The sequence below is a fragment of the Hyperoodon ampullatus genome, assembly GCF_949752795.1.
Source record: "Hyperoodon ampullatus genome assembly, chromosome: 18".
NCBI classification, from domain to species: Eukaryota; Metazoa; Chordata; class Mammalia; order Artiodactyla; family Ziphiidae; genus Hyperoodon; species Hyperoodon ampullatus.
In genome coordinates this window covers 695,834-709,423 of record NC_136931.1, presented here as the reverse complement: position 1 = coordinate 709,423, position 13,590 = coordinate 695,834, and the positions used below count along the sequence as shown (strand labels likewise).

At 59.9% G+C, this 13,590-nt stretch overlaps 2 protein-coding genes across 2 annotated transcripts in view; both read left to right on the top strand.

Moving 5' to 3' along the window:
* Window positions 1-5,364, top strand: part of SPG7 (SPG7 matrix AAA peptidase subunit, paraplegin) — a gene marked incomplete at its 5' end in the record, with an annotated part of 30,492 nt that extends 25,128 nt beyond the window's left edge. The window contains 6 exon segments of the mRNA XM_079724170.1: window positions 850-965; window positions 2,096-2,252; window positions 2,778-2,944; window positions 3,452-3,529; window positions 5,041-5,191; window positions 5,194-5,364. Coding sequence (XP_079580296.1) covers window positions 850-965; window positions 2,096-2,252; window positions 2,778-2,944; window positions 3,452-3,529; window positions 5,041-5,191; window positions 5,194-5,240 — 716 coding nt within the window. The 3' untranslated portion in view covers window positions 5,241-5,364.
* Window positions 5,365-10,843: 5,479 nt separating this feature from the next.
* Window positions 10,844-13,050, top strand: RPL13 (ribosomal protein L13). Its single transcript, XM_079723488.1, has 6 exons — window positions 10,844-10,881; window positions 11,058-11,178; window positions 11,300-11,441; window positions 11,642-11,815; window positions 12,285-12,341; window positions 12,867-13,050. The coding sequence occupies exons 2-6, from the start codon at window positions 11,075-11,077 to the stop codon at window positions 13,023-13,025; spliced, it is 636 nt and encodes a 211-aa protein (XP_079579614.1). The 5' UTR covers window positions 10,844-10,881; window positions 11,058-11,074; the 3' UTR covers window positions 13,026-13,050.
* The last annotated feature ends 540 nt before the right edge of the window (window positions 13,051-13,590 follow it).

Sequence of the window (13,590 nt, the reverse complement as noted above, 5' to 3'; positions counted from 1 at the left end):
GGAGAGCAGGACGAGCTCCCGTAGCCCGGGGGCAACACCAGAGGCCGTCAGTGCGCCTCGTCCTCCCACAGGGTTTAGACCAAGTCAGTGAGGGTGACCCCAAGGAGCAGGCCCCTCCCACACATGGGCCCGCCGCCCTCAGTTTGAGTTCAGACCTAGGACAGGTGCCTCTGCCGCCTGGGCACAAGCCAGCGTCACGGTTTCTCACTGTAAATTTCGTGTTGTGTAAGCCATTTCTTCTACGTGGAAAGTGATGCGCTTACAGCGAGAGTATCCGAACAGGAAAGACTAGAGAAAACCCGTCCAGAATCCTGCTGGGTGTGTGCTGCCTCGAGCGGGGCACTCCCGAGCTGCAGCGGCCGCTCCTGGGCCTGGCTCTGGGTGGGGCGACCCGACTGCCACAGCTAGTGCGTCTCAGGACGTGTCCCCTCACAGCAGGCGCTGGGGGTGGTCCCAGTCGCGTGATTTACCAAGTACCCTGAACCTAGAGCTTGTTCAGGGTGCAGAGGTGGAAACATGCGGCTGTGTGGATGGTTGGGGACAGCGGACAGGACCTCAGCAGTGACTTGAGGGGGATGCGTGTAAGGTCGCAAGATAAGGGGTCAGCTACTCGGGCCGGAGGACCGGAGAGCGGGGGCTGCGGCTGCCCTGCCAGGTCGAGCCGGCAGGAGACCCGAGCTCGTGCCGTCGGCCCCCCAGCCCCATGAGGGCCTTGCCGGAGGGGCTGCTGTTGGCAGCGTTTACACAAGTGAGGCGAGCGAGGCCTCGCTTTGGTGCCACGAGCACGCACCTGGCCGCGTATCCGGGGTGGCCGTGCGCCTGAGCTCACCTTCCCGGGTGTTCTTTCAGGGGCCGCCAAGAAGAGCCAGGTGCTTTCCAAGGAAGAGCAGAAGGTGGTCGCTCTGCACGAGTCAGGCCACGCCCTGGTGGGCTGGCTGCTGGAGCACACGGAGGCTGTGGGGAAGGTGGGTGCGGCGGCCTGGGCCTGGCCGAGCCCGCTGTGGAAGGCCCACGCGCTTGTGCTTGGAGGGGGTGCAGGGTCGGCGGCCCAGGCACGGGGCGGGGTGGCCGCGGTCGCCCGTGGAGCTGAGGATTGCCAGAGTTGCCGTCGGCTCCGGGACGTGCTGATTTCGTGACTCCTGAGTCTAGAAAGCAGTGAGGTGAGCACACATTGTGTATTTGGCAGGTGTACCATCGTAACACCTCCTCAGCTGTGTGCTTTCGTGCCCGGGGGTCCCTGAGTGGCCCCTGTGGACGGTGCCCGTGTTTGGGGCGTGGGTGCCCCGTGTGGAGGGTTGTAACTGTGCCCTCCACGTGGGCCTGAGCCGGGGGCTTGGTCCCCCCGGCTGAGGAGGAGCTGCTTTGTTCCGTGACCCCCAAAGACGGGGCTGTGCGGCAGCTGCAGCCTGCGTGTGGTGCTTCCCGGGGGTGACGGCTACAGCAGCGCGTTGCTAGTCGGGCTCCGTCAGCCGGTGTCCTGCTGCTCAGGCCGGTCCCCGCTGTGTCCTGGGCAGAGGGCTGTGGCGAAGACCCATGTGTGCAGGAGCCGCCCGCCGAGAAGAGCCAGTGATCAAGATAAATACTTTCATGCAGTATCTCGAAACATTAACGTGGGAAAGCCCACGGTGAAGTACATGCCCTGATTTACAATCGCCTGTTCTTCGGGTTCTCCGTTCGACGACAGGGAGTCAGGCAGACCAGCCGGGCCGAGAAAGCCCCCGTGCCCGTGCTGGGCACTCTGCCAGGCGAGGCGGGGACGCGTCCTGCTCGGAGCCTCGGGGTGGCCGCCTGCTGCCAGAGCCCTGCCCCGTGTGCTCAGCAGGCGCGGGCTGTGGGCGGGGGCGCGGGCAGCGCAGGGCCCTCGGCGGGTCGTCCCGTCCTCGTCACCTTTCCTGCCCTCGCGGACGCGTGCTCGTGTGCAGGGGCCTCGCGCCCCGACCGTGTGGGAGCCCTTCTCCCTGGTGCTGTTAGAAACATGGGGACGGTCACGTGTGCTCCCTGCTTTGAACCCTCTGATTGAGGACTGTCTTACTCTACCCCCCAATCTCTGAGGCCTACGTCCTGCCCACTAACTGGGGCCACCTCTGTTGTGCAGGTGTCCATCGCGCCGCGGACCAACGCGGCCCTGGGCTTCACTCAGATTCTCCCAAGAGACCAGCACCTCTTCACCAGGGAGCAGCTGTTTGAGCGGATGTGCATGGCCCTGGGCGGCCGCGCGTCCGAGTCCATCTCCTTCAACAGGGTTACTTCCGGTGAGGGGCTGGCGCCCACACGGCTTCCACGCCCTTCAGCCACTCTGCGTGGGGCGGGGGGGTGAATCCGATGGAGGGGTCTGAGTAGCAGGTGCAGATGCAGTTCTGAATTTCATTAAGTGTTTCTGAAAGATGAGCTGTGGTCAGAGGAGGTTTGGAACTAAGCAAGACTTTCCAGACGACTTAGCTGTTCCAAAAGCTTTTCCCCACGTGCAGACTGGAGCGGAGCTCTGTGGTCTCGCTGGGCCGCCAGCAGCTGGAGGAGGTCCGGGAGACTCGGGGCCTGTGCTGTCAGCTGCCCCGCGGGCCTGGGTGGTGCCGGGTCGCTGCCGGTGCCCTGAATTCAGAGATGCATCCCGAGGAGTTGTTTTTTAAACAAAAGAGCATTTTTTTAAGTTTTAAGGACCAGTGACAGGATACAGTTGTCCCCGGGTACCCTCCTCTGCTCTCAGGGGTCGGCAGGGCCCCGGGTGCCCTGACCTGCACCTCCAGGAAAGAACCCCCCTTTCTGACCCCTCACTCCAGGGGCGCAGGACGACCTGAGGAAGGTCACGCGCATTGCCTACTCCATGGTGAAGCAGTTCGGGATGGCGCCCAGCATCGGGCCTATCTCCTTCCCCGAGGCCCAGGATGGCATCCCAGGCATCGGACGGCGTCCCTTCAGCCAGGGCCTCCAGCAGATGATGGACCATGTGAGTCCTCCCTGGTCCCGAGCTGCGTGCGGGTGGGAGACGGGCCTCGTGTGTGCTGGCTGTGTGCCCAGAGGAGTTGGGCGAGGGCCTGCCGGCGCCTGGTGGGACCGTGGACGACACAGGACTGTGAGGGACGTCAAATAAGTGCATGTCTCCAGTGACGGAGCCACAGCACCCGTGAGCCCTGCCGCCGCCCACGGGAGACGGCCGCAGTGTCGCTGGCACGTAGGCAGCCGTGGGCGTGGACGACAGATGCGGGTCCGGGGCTCCAGGAGCTGGCGGGCTGTCTGCTGGGCAGGCCCCTTGAACAGGGCATTCCCGGGGCTGGGGTGGGGGCAGGAGGCCCTTGACAGCCTTGCTCTCCTGTTCGTTGTAAGACACAAAAGGCCGTGTTCCTGAACCTGTGTTTCTTCTGTGTACCTTAGCGCCAGGGCCGGGCCGCAGGGGACCCCGCGTGCGGTGGCCAGCCGCTCTGGCCCATCACAGACTCTTCTCTTCCCTTTGCAGGAAGCGAGGCTGCTGGTGGCCGCGGCCTACAGGCACACCGAGAAGGTGCTTCGGGACAACCTGGACAAGCTGCAGGCGGTGAGCCCCTGCCGCCCCCGGGCCCTGCGCCTGCCTGTCCCACCAGGAGCTGGGCCTGCCGTCACTGCCCTGCTGACGCAGCCGCTCACCCCTCCCGTGCACAGGACTCCAGAAAACGACATAACCGGCGAGGCCCACCCAGCTCAACTGAGCGTAGCACCTTTCGTGCCTCGTTCAGCTCTGTACCATTGAACCTCTCAGGCCAGCTCCTTCAGAGGAGACGGAGGGACATCGCCAACCCTCCTGGGCCCGTTACCCAGTTTCAGCCAGTAGTGGGGTCTGGTCAATGTTGTTTAGTCCTTTTCCAGCTCTTACACTTCTCCTGGAACTTTTAAACTTTAAAAGTTTTAAACTTTTAAACTTTTTAAACTTTTAAATTGTAAAGCTTAGCATAGTTTTAGGTGCCCATGGAAGCGCCAGATATAGCACAGAGCCCTCTGCCCCCAGCTGGTCCCCTCGTGTTAACACCTCCCATCAGTGGGGCACGTTTTCCACAACACAGTGACCAGCCGACACGGACACGGCGGCGTTAACTGCAGTCCATGCTTCAGCCGCCTCGCCCAGCGCTTACCCCGCCTTCCGGTCGGTCCTCACGTCCGTCAGGCCCTCCTGGCTGGGACGGCGCCCCTCCTGTTGCTGATGGCAGTGCAGGAGGGCTGGTCTGGTGTGTGTGGAACGTCCCCCAGGTGGGCTCTGTCTGGTGTCCTTATCACGAGCCTGGGCTGTTGGGTTTGGAGGCGACCGCAGAGGTGAAGCTTCCGTGGACCCGGAGGCGGGGCAGCTCTCTGTGAACGGGCTGTCCTTCCTTCAGCGTGACGTTGTGGGCATCGTGTCGTGGCGTCCCGAGAGCAGCAGCGCCTGCCCGCCGGGAGCCGGGAGCTGTGCGGAACCCGCCGGGACCAGCCCGCTGCTGTGCGGGGCTCCCATGTGCGCTGGGACCTGCTCGCGCCGTCCGGGCGTGCCTGGGCTGAGCACCATACAGCTGGGCCCTGAGCGCCGCCTTCACAGCCGGCCCTCCCTGCCCGCGATTCTGCGTCTGCGGGTTGTGGGTCTCATAGTCCTGCAGTCACGTTCACTGAAGAAATCCGCGTAGGAGCGGACTTGCGCAGTTCAAGCCCATGCTGTCCCAGGGCCAGCTGTCGGAGCAGCCGGCCTGGGAGTGATGGGAACCCCTCAGCAGCGGCCGTGGCAGCTCTTCATGGGTCCCTCCCCTGGTCCCATCGAGGCGGTCCCGCACGCCAGCTCCACTGCCCACATGCTGACGCTCACACGTGTTTGTGAAAGAAATTGAAGTTGCCCAAAATAAACACGTTGGGAAGGGAAGTAGAAAACTTAATGAGGCTGGCAGCTGGCTTTGTCTTTAAGGTGGAGTCAGGGAGCGATTCTGCGCTCGGCCGCCCGCCCGGGCCGGGGGGTCTGGGGGCTGGGCCCTCCCTCCACTGCGCTCTGCTCTCAAAGGGCTCTTGTCCGGGCGCTCGTCAGCCGCTCACACTGCCCTCTTGTTCTTCCAGCTGGCGAACGCCCTGCTGGAAAAGGAAGTGATCAACTATGAGGACATCGAGGCCCTCATCGGCCCGCCCCCCCACGGGCCCAAGAAGAGGATTGCGCCGCAGAGGTGGAGCGATGCCCAGAGGGAGAAGCAGGAGGCGGGGGAGGCGGAGGCGGCCGGCAGCAGCCCCTGCAGGGGGAGGAGCCATCCTGGCCGCGGTAGCTGGACCACCTTGCTGGCCGCCTGAGACGGTCCCTCCTCTCAGCCCTCGCAGGTCTCAGCTCAAGGCCCCTGGGATCTATTTATTGACTTCCCTGCCCGGGACAAGTAAATGTCTCTGCAGAGACGTACAGTTTCATTCGTGTTTGTGGGTCGTTCTCGCCTGTGGGAGGGTCACCGGTGTGCACGGAGCGGCCCCATCTTGTGGGGGCCCTGAATGGCCTCGTGGTGCGGGGCCTGGGCCGGGCTCCTCCGGCTCCTGTGACTTGGTCAGGATGCTCAGGGCTCCGCCATGACAGGGCTTCCAAGCCCCTCATTGCCCGTCCTCCGCGGGCCCCTGTTCTGGGCTCGCTCATCAGTGGGTCACAGGGACAGGCACTGGGCCTGGAGGAGTAAAGCACCGTCACCTGCTGCCGCGTGGACGGGTGCACACAAGGGGCTCTGGGGGGACACCCGGGAACTGTGACACTTCACTAATAAATGCTGTGGGTGGAGGCCTGTGTTTCTTGCGTGGTCAGCTCTGCCCCAAGGGCCGTCCTGGATACTGTATTCACAGGGTGTGATGTCAGCTGCGAGGTGACCAGTTGGGACCCCTCCCTGTTGTAGGACTCTGGGAGGGAGGGCGTGGGACAGACGGACGGGTTGCAGTCGGCCCCCGAGTCCCCGGCAGTGTGACCCACTTGGGGGCTCCCCCCTGCTCCTCGTTGCTTCCACCTCCCCCGTGCATCAGCGCCCCGAGGAAGCTCATGGGGGCGGGGCAGCCCAAGAGATGCTTCACCATCTGCCCCAGTTCCCCAGCTTCCTTCCCAAAGATCGGCCGAGGGTTCAGAGGGTGAGGCTGGCGTCTTCGCCATGGGGCAGCCGCCTCTGTAATCTCACACGGATGTGCCGTGCTCAGCCCCTCGTAGTTTACCATTAAAATGGCCCACGTCTGCTGACGTTTAGCCAGGAGTAGGATGTAAGTGGTGTGAAGCGGGCTGCCTTGCTATAGTGGAGGAAGGTGCAGCCTGGCTTCCCAGGGCTGGCCAGCGAGTGGGCTCACGGCCGCCCAGCAGGGAGGGCTGCGGGGACGGTGCTCTGATGGACAGAAGGGAGTTGTTCTAGGTGACGTGACCTCCCGGTCCTCAGACATGGCACCCGGGGGGCACACTGGGCACAGGGCCTGTGCACCTCTGCTGCCTCTCACGCCTCCCTTACAGGGCTCCTGGAGGTGAAGGGGATACTCCCAACAGCAGCTCGGGGTCCCCTGGAGCAGCCAGACCGCGCTGGGCAACCTGCCCCTGCCCAGCAGAGCGGGTACATCGTGGCCTGATGGTAAATGTACATTTAGTACAATCAGAGCTCCAGAAGAACAGCAAAGACTATTAGATGAATTAACTTAGAGTTCTTACATCATAATACAAGTTGTTTTCCACTCTCGTCTATGCTCATATAAGCATGGGTTTTTTGTTAACGCTTTTTAAAAGTTTGTTTTTTAAATATTTTTGTCGAGGTATATCATGTTAGTTTCAGGTGCACACCACAATGATTCCTGTTTGTTTGTTCTGTGCCATGATCACCACGGTTAGTTAACACTGGTCACCACACATAGTTACAGAAGCTTTTTTTGTGTGTGATGAGAACTTTTAAGATCCACTCTCTTGGGATTTCCCTAGTGGTGCAGCGGTTGAGGGTCCACCTGCCAAAGCAGGGGACACGGATTCGGTCCCTGGTCCGGGAAGATCCCACATGCCGCGGAGCAGCCGGGCCCGTGTGCCACAACTGCTGGGCCAGCGCTCCGGAGCCCACGAGCCACAGCTGCTGAGCCCAAGTGCTGCAACTACTGAGGCCTGTGCGCCTGCAGCCTGTGCTCCGCAGCAGGAGGGGCCGCTGCTCGCCTCAGTTGGAGAGGGCCCGTGCGCAGCAGTGAGGACCCAACACAGCCAAAGATAGATAGATTAATTAATTAGTTTAAAAAGATCCACTCTTAGCAACTTTCAGATATTTGTGATTATAATAACGTACTTCCAGGTGCTCACTTACATTACGTGTCCCTCATATTACAGGACTCTCTCAGCCTCTATCAGGTTTACGTGCTGGCTGCGACTTAGGTAAGTTGAGAGGCCGGGTGGTTGAGTTCTGTGATGAAACACCGTAAAATTATCCTGTCCCCTGCTGAGTTGTTCGGCTCCTGCTTTTCCTAATTCAACCAGCAGCCCGTATTTATGACACTGTTAGTGTGCTAATTTTTGCAAAGTGCTCTAGGAACGTGACGTGTGTGTGTCAGAACACAATAAAAACACGTTGCCGCTGTGAGATTAATTTTTTTTTATTAACTAATTTTTTTTGGCTGTGCCCAGTGGCTTGTGGGATCTTAGTTCCCCCACCAGAGATTGAACCTGGGCCTTTGGCAGTGAAAGCACACAGTCCTAACCACTGGACTGCCAGGGAATTCCCTGAGATTAATTTTAAAAAACAAGACTGTGTGTCAGGGACTTCCCTGGTGGTCCAATGGCTAAGACTCCGTGCTCCCAATGCAGGGGGCCTGGGTTCGATCCCCGGTCAGGGAACTAGAGCCCACGTGCTGCAACTAAGAATTCGTGTGCCACAGCTAAGACCTGGTGCTGTCAAATAAATACATAAATAAAGACTGTGTGTCAAAGGGCTCCAGGAGCTAGTGTTGACTGTCTTTGGAGGGGGCCAGTCAGGTGTAGGTGTGGGGCACGATTACAAGGCAATTCTGGGAGGCTGTGCGTACCCCACCCCTCCAGGGCGCTCCTCCAGGAACCCTGACCCCAGTGAGTGCTGAGTCCAGTGGCGTTAGCCAGTCCTTTCAGGGGCCCTTGCAGGCCCCAGCCCGGGACAAAAGCCCCTTGGCAGACTTGTGCCGTCGAGTTCTGTAGCAGTGAGGCAGGGGCTGTCCCTCTAGCTGAAGACCTTTTTATTTTTAATTTATTTGGGGCTCCGTTGGGTCTTCGTCGTTGGGTCTTCGTTGCTGCGCACGGGCTTTCTCTAGTTGCGGCGAGCTGGGGCTACTCTTCATTGCGGTGCGCAGGCTTTTCATTGCAGTGGCTTCTCTTGTTGCAGAGCATGGGCTCTAGGCATGCGGGCTCAGTAGTTGTGGCTTGTGGGCTGTAGAGCACAGGCTCAGTAGTTGTGGCACACAGGGGATCTTCCCAGACCAGGGATCGAACCCGTGTCCCCTGCATTGGCAGGCGGCTTCTTAACCACTGCACCACCACAGAAGTCCCTAGCTGAAGACTTTTAAAACCCTGAGCCAACAAGTCTGTGTGTCAAGAAGGATGCCTACATAACAGTTCACTTCTTTAATCTTCCCAGCTGGGAAACTGAGCTCTCAGCAGAATGTCACATGGGAACTTTTGGCCTTGCTATTCTGCATATTCTCCAAAGATGTAAGTATGGACTATTCAGGCGTCTAAAAACTGTGTGGCCGGATTGCCGGGTTGTGTGCAGCAGACCGAGGTCCTCGAACTGCAGCTTCAATTTCTTACCACTAACTCCAGACTTCAAACCCTCCCCGGTACCCCAGGCAGCACCCTATGAGCAGACAGAGCTGCACGAGTCTGTGGGTCTGAAAGGGGGGATGGGGACAGGAATGTGTTTGAGATTAGAAAATAGCAAGGTATCCTGGTCCATGGCGGGATAACTGAAAGGTGTCTGAGATAGACATGGGAGGTGTGGGCTAACGTTTGTGTCCGAAGAAATACGTCCCAGGCCAAGGCAACCGTTTATTCAACAGACATCTCCAGGGCCTCTCTGCTGCAGTTAGGTTGCCAGGTGGAGTGAGTGTGGGTTCAGTTCCAGTGGACAAAGTGATTTGAGAGGCAGATGATGACCCCTTGCTCTCCCCCCTGCCCTTCTCGCCTGCACTGCCTTCCCTTCCCTGTCACCTGGAAGCAGAGCTGTGTGACCTTGACTTACATGCACTGGGCACTGCGCTGTGTTCTGTGGCCTAACAGCAGCTTCTCCCATTTCACACCAATAACTTGCCCAAAGTCTCAAAACTAGTACAAAGATTTTATACTAGCTAACTCCACAGCCACTTAACTGTGGGTCACTGACCTTCCGGTTTAGCCATCTGTGTCTGTGAAAGGATGCAGAGATTTTTTTTTTTAATTTTTATTTTTGGCTGCATTGGGTCTTCGTTGCTGTGCGTGGGTTTTTCTCTAGTTGTGGCGAGCAGGGGCTGCTCTTCATTGCAGTGCGGGGGCTTCTCATTGTGGTGGCTTCTCTTGTTGCGGAGCACGGGCTCTAGGTGCATGGGCTTCAGTAGTTGTGGCGCACGGGCTTAGTTGCTCCGTGGCATGTGGGAGCCTCCCGGACCAGGGCTCAAACCCGTGTCCCCTGCATTGGCAGGCGGATTCTTAGCCACTGAGCCACCAGGGAAGTCCCAATGCTAATTTCTTAGCTTTGCCAACCTTACCATTGCTACGTAGGATATTAAGAGGACCTGGGTAGAGAATGTAATGGAACTCTCTGTACTACTTTTGCAACTTTGCTGTATATCTAAAAGTATTCAAAAATAAAAGTTTATGACCCTAACTTCACAGATAAACACCACTTCCGAGTTTACCGAAAAGTGCTTTCTTGCATTTGCTAACAACTGTCGGCCAAGTAGGACTGACACCGCCCTTGCTTCAGAGCTGAGCGGGTACCTACGAGATGGCAGGGCTCCAGCCTTCCACACGGCCTTGGCACTTAGGTGTTAAAAGACCTCCTCTGCCCTTCCACATGTTCTGGTCTCCCCAACCATAACCCTGTAATTCCTCAATGAGTCCCAACCTGATTTTTCTAATACCCGAGGGTGTCTCAACAGGGCAGAAAGCTATCAGCATCAGTATCAGCTACCTGTTTACTCAGTGTAGGACACAGGCCTCCAAATTTCTTATTTTGTGTCATGAAATTCATAAAACGTTGATCAGGTTTCAGGGGAGGAAGCTTGGTGACTGGGGTGAGGCTGGGAAAGAAAAGGGGTTGCTGGGTGTCAAGGCTTACAGATGGCAGGATGTGTTGGCGTCGTCCCAGGCTGTCCCGGGAGCTGGAGGCGCCAGAGCCCAGGTGGCCTGGCTACTTGGTGTTTTTACGACGCTCAGCTGCGTGGGTGGCAGTGTGCACAGCGGAGTGCGGGACAGCCGCGATCCGCCACGCGGTTCTTAGTTCCACACTCGCTGCCGGGCACTCGCCACCAACGGCCCGACCGCCGACCGCCGTGCGACACGCGCAGGGCGCTCTGGAAGGCCCGCTCCTAAGTGTGTGCTCCGCCCACAGGGAGGGCAAGCAGGCTCCACGTGGTGGCCGGGGCCGCAGACCAGGACGCGGAGGGGGAAGCCTACCGTGGTGCACGAGCAGGCCGGCCAGCCCGGGCTTCGCGGGACCCAGACCGTCCGCGGGCCGGGGGCGCGGGCGTTGCGGGGGGCGCGGGCGGCGCGGGGGGCGCGGCGGCGCGGGACTAGCGTAGCACGGGAAATGCGGCGCCATGTCTGTTCGCGCAGCAAGGGCCGCCGAGGGGGGGCTGTACGTCACTCGGCGTCCCTGGCTCTGATTGGTCAGAACGCTCCGTCGCTTCTGATTGGCCGGGTCCAGAACCATCCCAGGGTGCTCTGCGGTGCCCTTTCCTTTCCGCGTCCGTGAACCGGCGGAGGAGGTGAGTACACCGGAGTGCGGCGCCATCGCTGCTATCCGACACCATCCGGCCCCATCTACCGTCCCCGGGGTCCGCCCGACGCGCACGGCGTCGGGCCGTGGCCCGGGCTCTGTGCGCGCGCCGGCGGGCCACCGCGCCCGGGCCCTGATTCGCTCCGCGTCCTCCCTGCTCCTTAGGCCAGTCGGCCTCAGCCATGGCGCCCAGCCGGAATGGCATGATCCTGAAGCCCCACTTCCACAAGGACTGGCAGCGGCGCGTGGCCACGTGGTTCAACCAGCCGGCGCGCAAGATCCGCAGGTGAGCCGCCCCGGGGCGAGCGCGCCCCTTTCCCCGCGCGCGGAGGGCGGCCGGGACTCGCGCGCCCGGCCCGCTGCGGGAGGGGCGGCCGGTGACCGCCGCTCGGCTTCTGTCTGCGCAGACGCAAGGCCCGGCAGGCCAAGGCGCGCCGCATCGCCCCGCGACCCGCGTCCGGCCCGCTCCGGCCGGTGGTGAGATGCCCCACGGTCAGGTACCACACCAAGGTGCGCGCCGGCAGGGGCTTCAGCCTGGAGGAGCTGAGGGTGAGTGTCGCCAGCCCGCTTCCTGAGTCCCACGGGTTGTCCCTCGTGGCCCACAGCCAAGTGATGACATTCTCCGGAATCGCTGCACCGCTGTGATGAAAGTGTGCTTGAACCCTTTTCCATCTGACGGCTGGGCTTTCCCGGCAGGGGGTGGGGACCGGGGAGCTCTCGGGGCTTTATCTGTGTCTGTCTCGGGGCAGGTGGCCGGCATCCACAAAAAAGTGGCCCGGACCATTGGGATCTCGGTGGACCCGAGGCGGCGGAACAAGTGCACGGAGTCCCTGCAGGCCAACGTGCAGCGGCTCAAGGAGTACCGCTCCAAGCTCATCCTCTTCCCCAGGAAGCCCTCGGCCCCCAAGAAGGGAGACAGTTCTGTGAGTACCGGGGTTCCTCTGTGCCCAGCCGGGTGAGGGCGTGGAGGTCTCACTGTGGGTTTAGCTGGGCTGAGAAGAACACGTATTTGTCTGTAGCTTTTTATCCCCCCAAACTGGGTCTGTATGCAGGGTAGTAGAGAGGTGGTAGACAACTAGAAGAAAGCTTCTGAGAATCCACAAACTAATGGCTAGGACTGCCGAGATGCACTGTGGGCTAGAGCGGTGGGACTTGGAGCCAGCTGTTCTAAAATTGGGAAAGTGTTTTTCCTGTTAACTGACCTTTGTGTGAAATTAACAGTCCATCCGTATGGGCTTCTGCGAGTTGTCCTACCTGTGTCTCTGCTTCACACGTGGGTGGCTCTTTTTCATCTGCCTGTGCCTGCCATTGGCAGACGGGGGCACCCAGCCAGGGGTTACAGGCTTGGGGAGATGAGCTGGACCCACCCAACTCCCTTCTCACTGCACACAGGCTGAAGAGCTCAAACTGGCCACCCAGCTGACCGGACCAGTCATGCCCATCCGGAACGTAAGTGGGCGTGTTTGGAGGGGGCAGCTGACTGACCGGGTTGGGGGGTGGAGGGGGTCAGCCTGGCGGCTGGGCCCGTGCTGAGATTTACAGTTTGTGGAAAGGACCTTCCTTCCACCCTGGGGAGAGCCTCCTGCATCTTAACAGATGGAATTCTCGAGGGAAGCTTTGTGGACCCTTACTTGTTACCACTCCCTCTGTTGGGTCCTTTTTCTCTCCTCACTGTTTGGAAAGGCCAAGTTGTAGGCAACTCTGGGCGTGTTTGGTGATCCTGTAACCTGAGTGGCAATTGACCAGGCCCTTGAGGCTCCTGCGAGTGGGGCATGGGCCTGAGCCTCCCCTTCTGCAGGTCGTGTCCAAGCACAGTGCCCCGCCCACCCTTCACATGACTTGGGGTTGTTTTAAATCCACGGGATTGCTATAATCTTTTGGTGGCCTCCATGTAGCCTTTCTTGGGTGGGCAGATGCCCCTCCAAGGCGTCTCAGTTTGCCGACAGCTGCTCCTGGGCCTGTGCTCCCTTCCAGGTCTACAAGAAGGAGAAAGCCAGAGTCATCACAGAGGAAGAGAAGAACTTCAAGGCGTTCGCCAGTCTCCGCATGGCCCGTGCCAACGCCCGGCTCTTTGGCATCCGGGCAAAAAGGGCCAAGGAAGCTGCAGAACAGGATGTTGAAAAGAAAAAATAAAGTGCTGTTGGCAACTTGTGATAAACCTGCAGTGTCCATGTGACCTTCGTTGTGTAAGGAACCGGGGCCTGGGGAGCCTCCTTCTTGAGGGGAACCTGGAGCACGTCCTTGTCCCTCGTCACAGCAGGCCTGCTCTGAGGGAAGCAGGTTCGGGGCCTGGGAGGCTTGTGCTTAGTGAGTTTCCTTGTCGGAACCCTCCAGCCCTGCAGGTGCTGTGCATTCGGTACCAACTACCTCGGGCAATTTGGAGGACTATTAAACCACTTTTTTTATTTCTCAGACAGTTTATAAGGTGCTGATTTGACATCCATGCTCACTTTGTGTACTTGGAAGTCATGACCCATAGAAAGGTCAGCTGGTGTGGAGGCCTGGGGGTCGGAGCCTGATGCGCCATCTGTGGGAGAGGGCACATGGGGGGCTGCCTCTGGACAGCCTGGAGACGCTGGTTCATTTGCTCTGTGCTCAGAGACCTGGCAAGGAGTTAAGAAGCTACCCGAGGGCAGGGTAGCTGCCCGTCTGCCGGAGCCCCGGCTGAGGTGCTCACAGGCTGGGGGGCAGAGAGGCC

Coding starts and splice junctions, on each gene's coding strand:
- RPL13 (XM_079723488.1), top strand. CDS start 11,075: ATGGCGCCCAGCCGGAATGGCATGATCCTGAAGCCCCACTTCCACAAG. Junction 11,179..11,299: donor CCGGCGCGCAAGATCCGCAG/GTGAGCCGCCCC, acceptor CTGTCTGCGCAG/ACGCAAGGCCCGGCAGGCCA. Junction 11,442..11,641: donor TCAGCCTGGAGGAGCTGAGG/GTGAGTGTCGCC, acceptor GTCTCGGGGCAG/GTGGCCGGCATCCACAAAAA.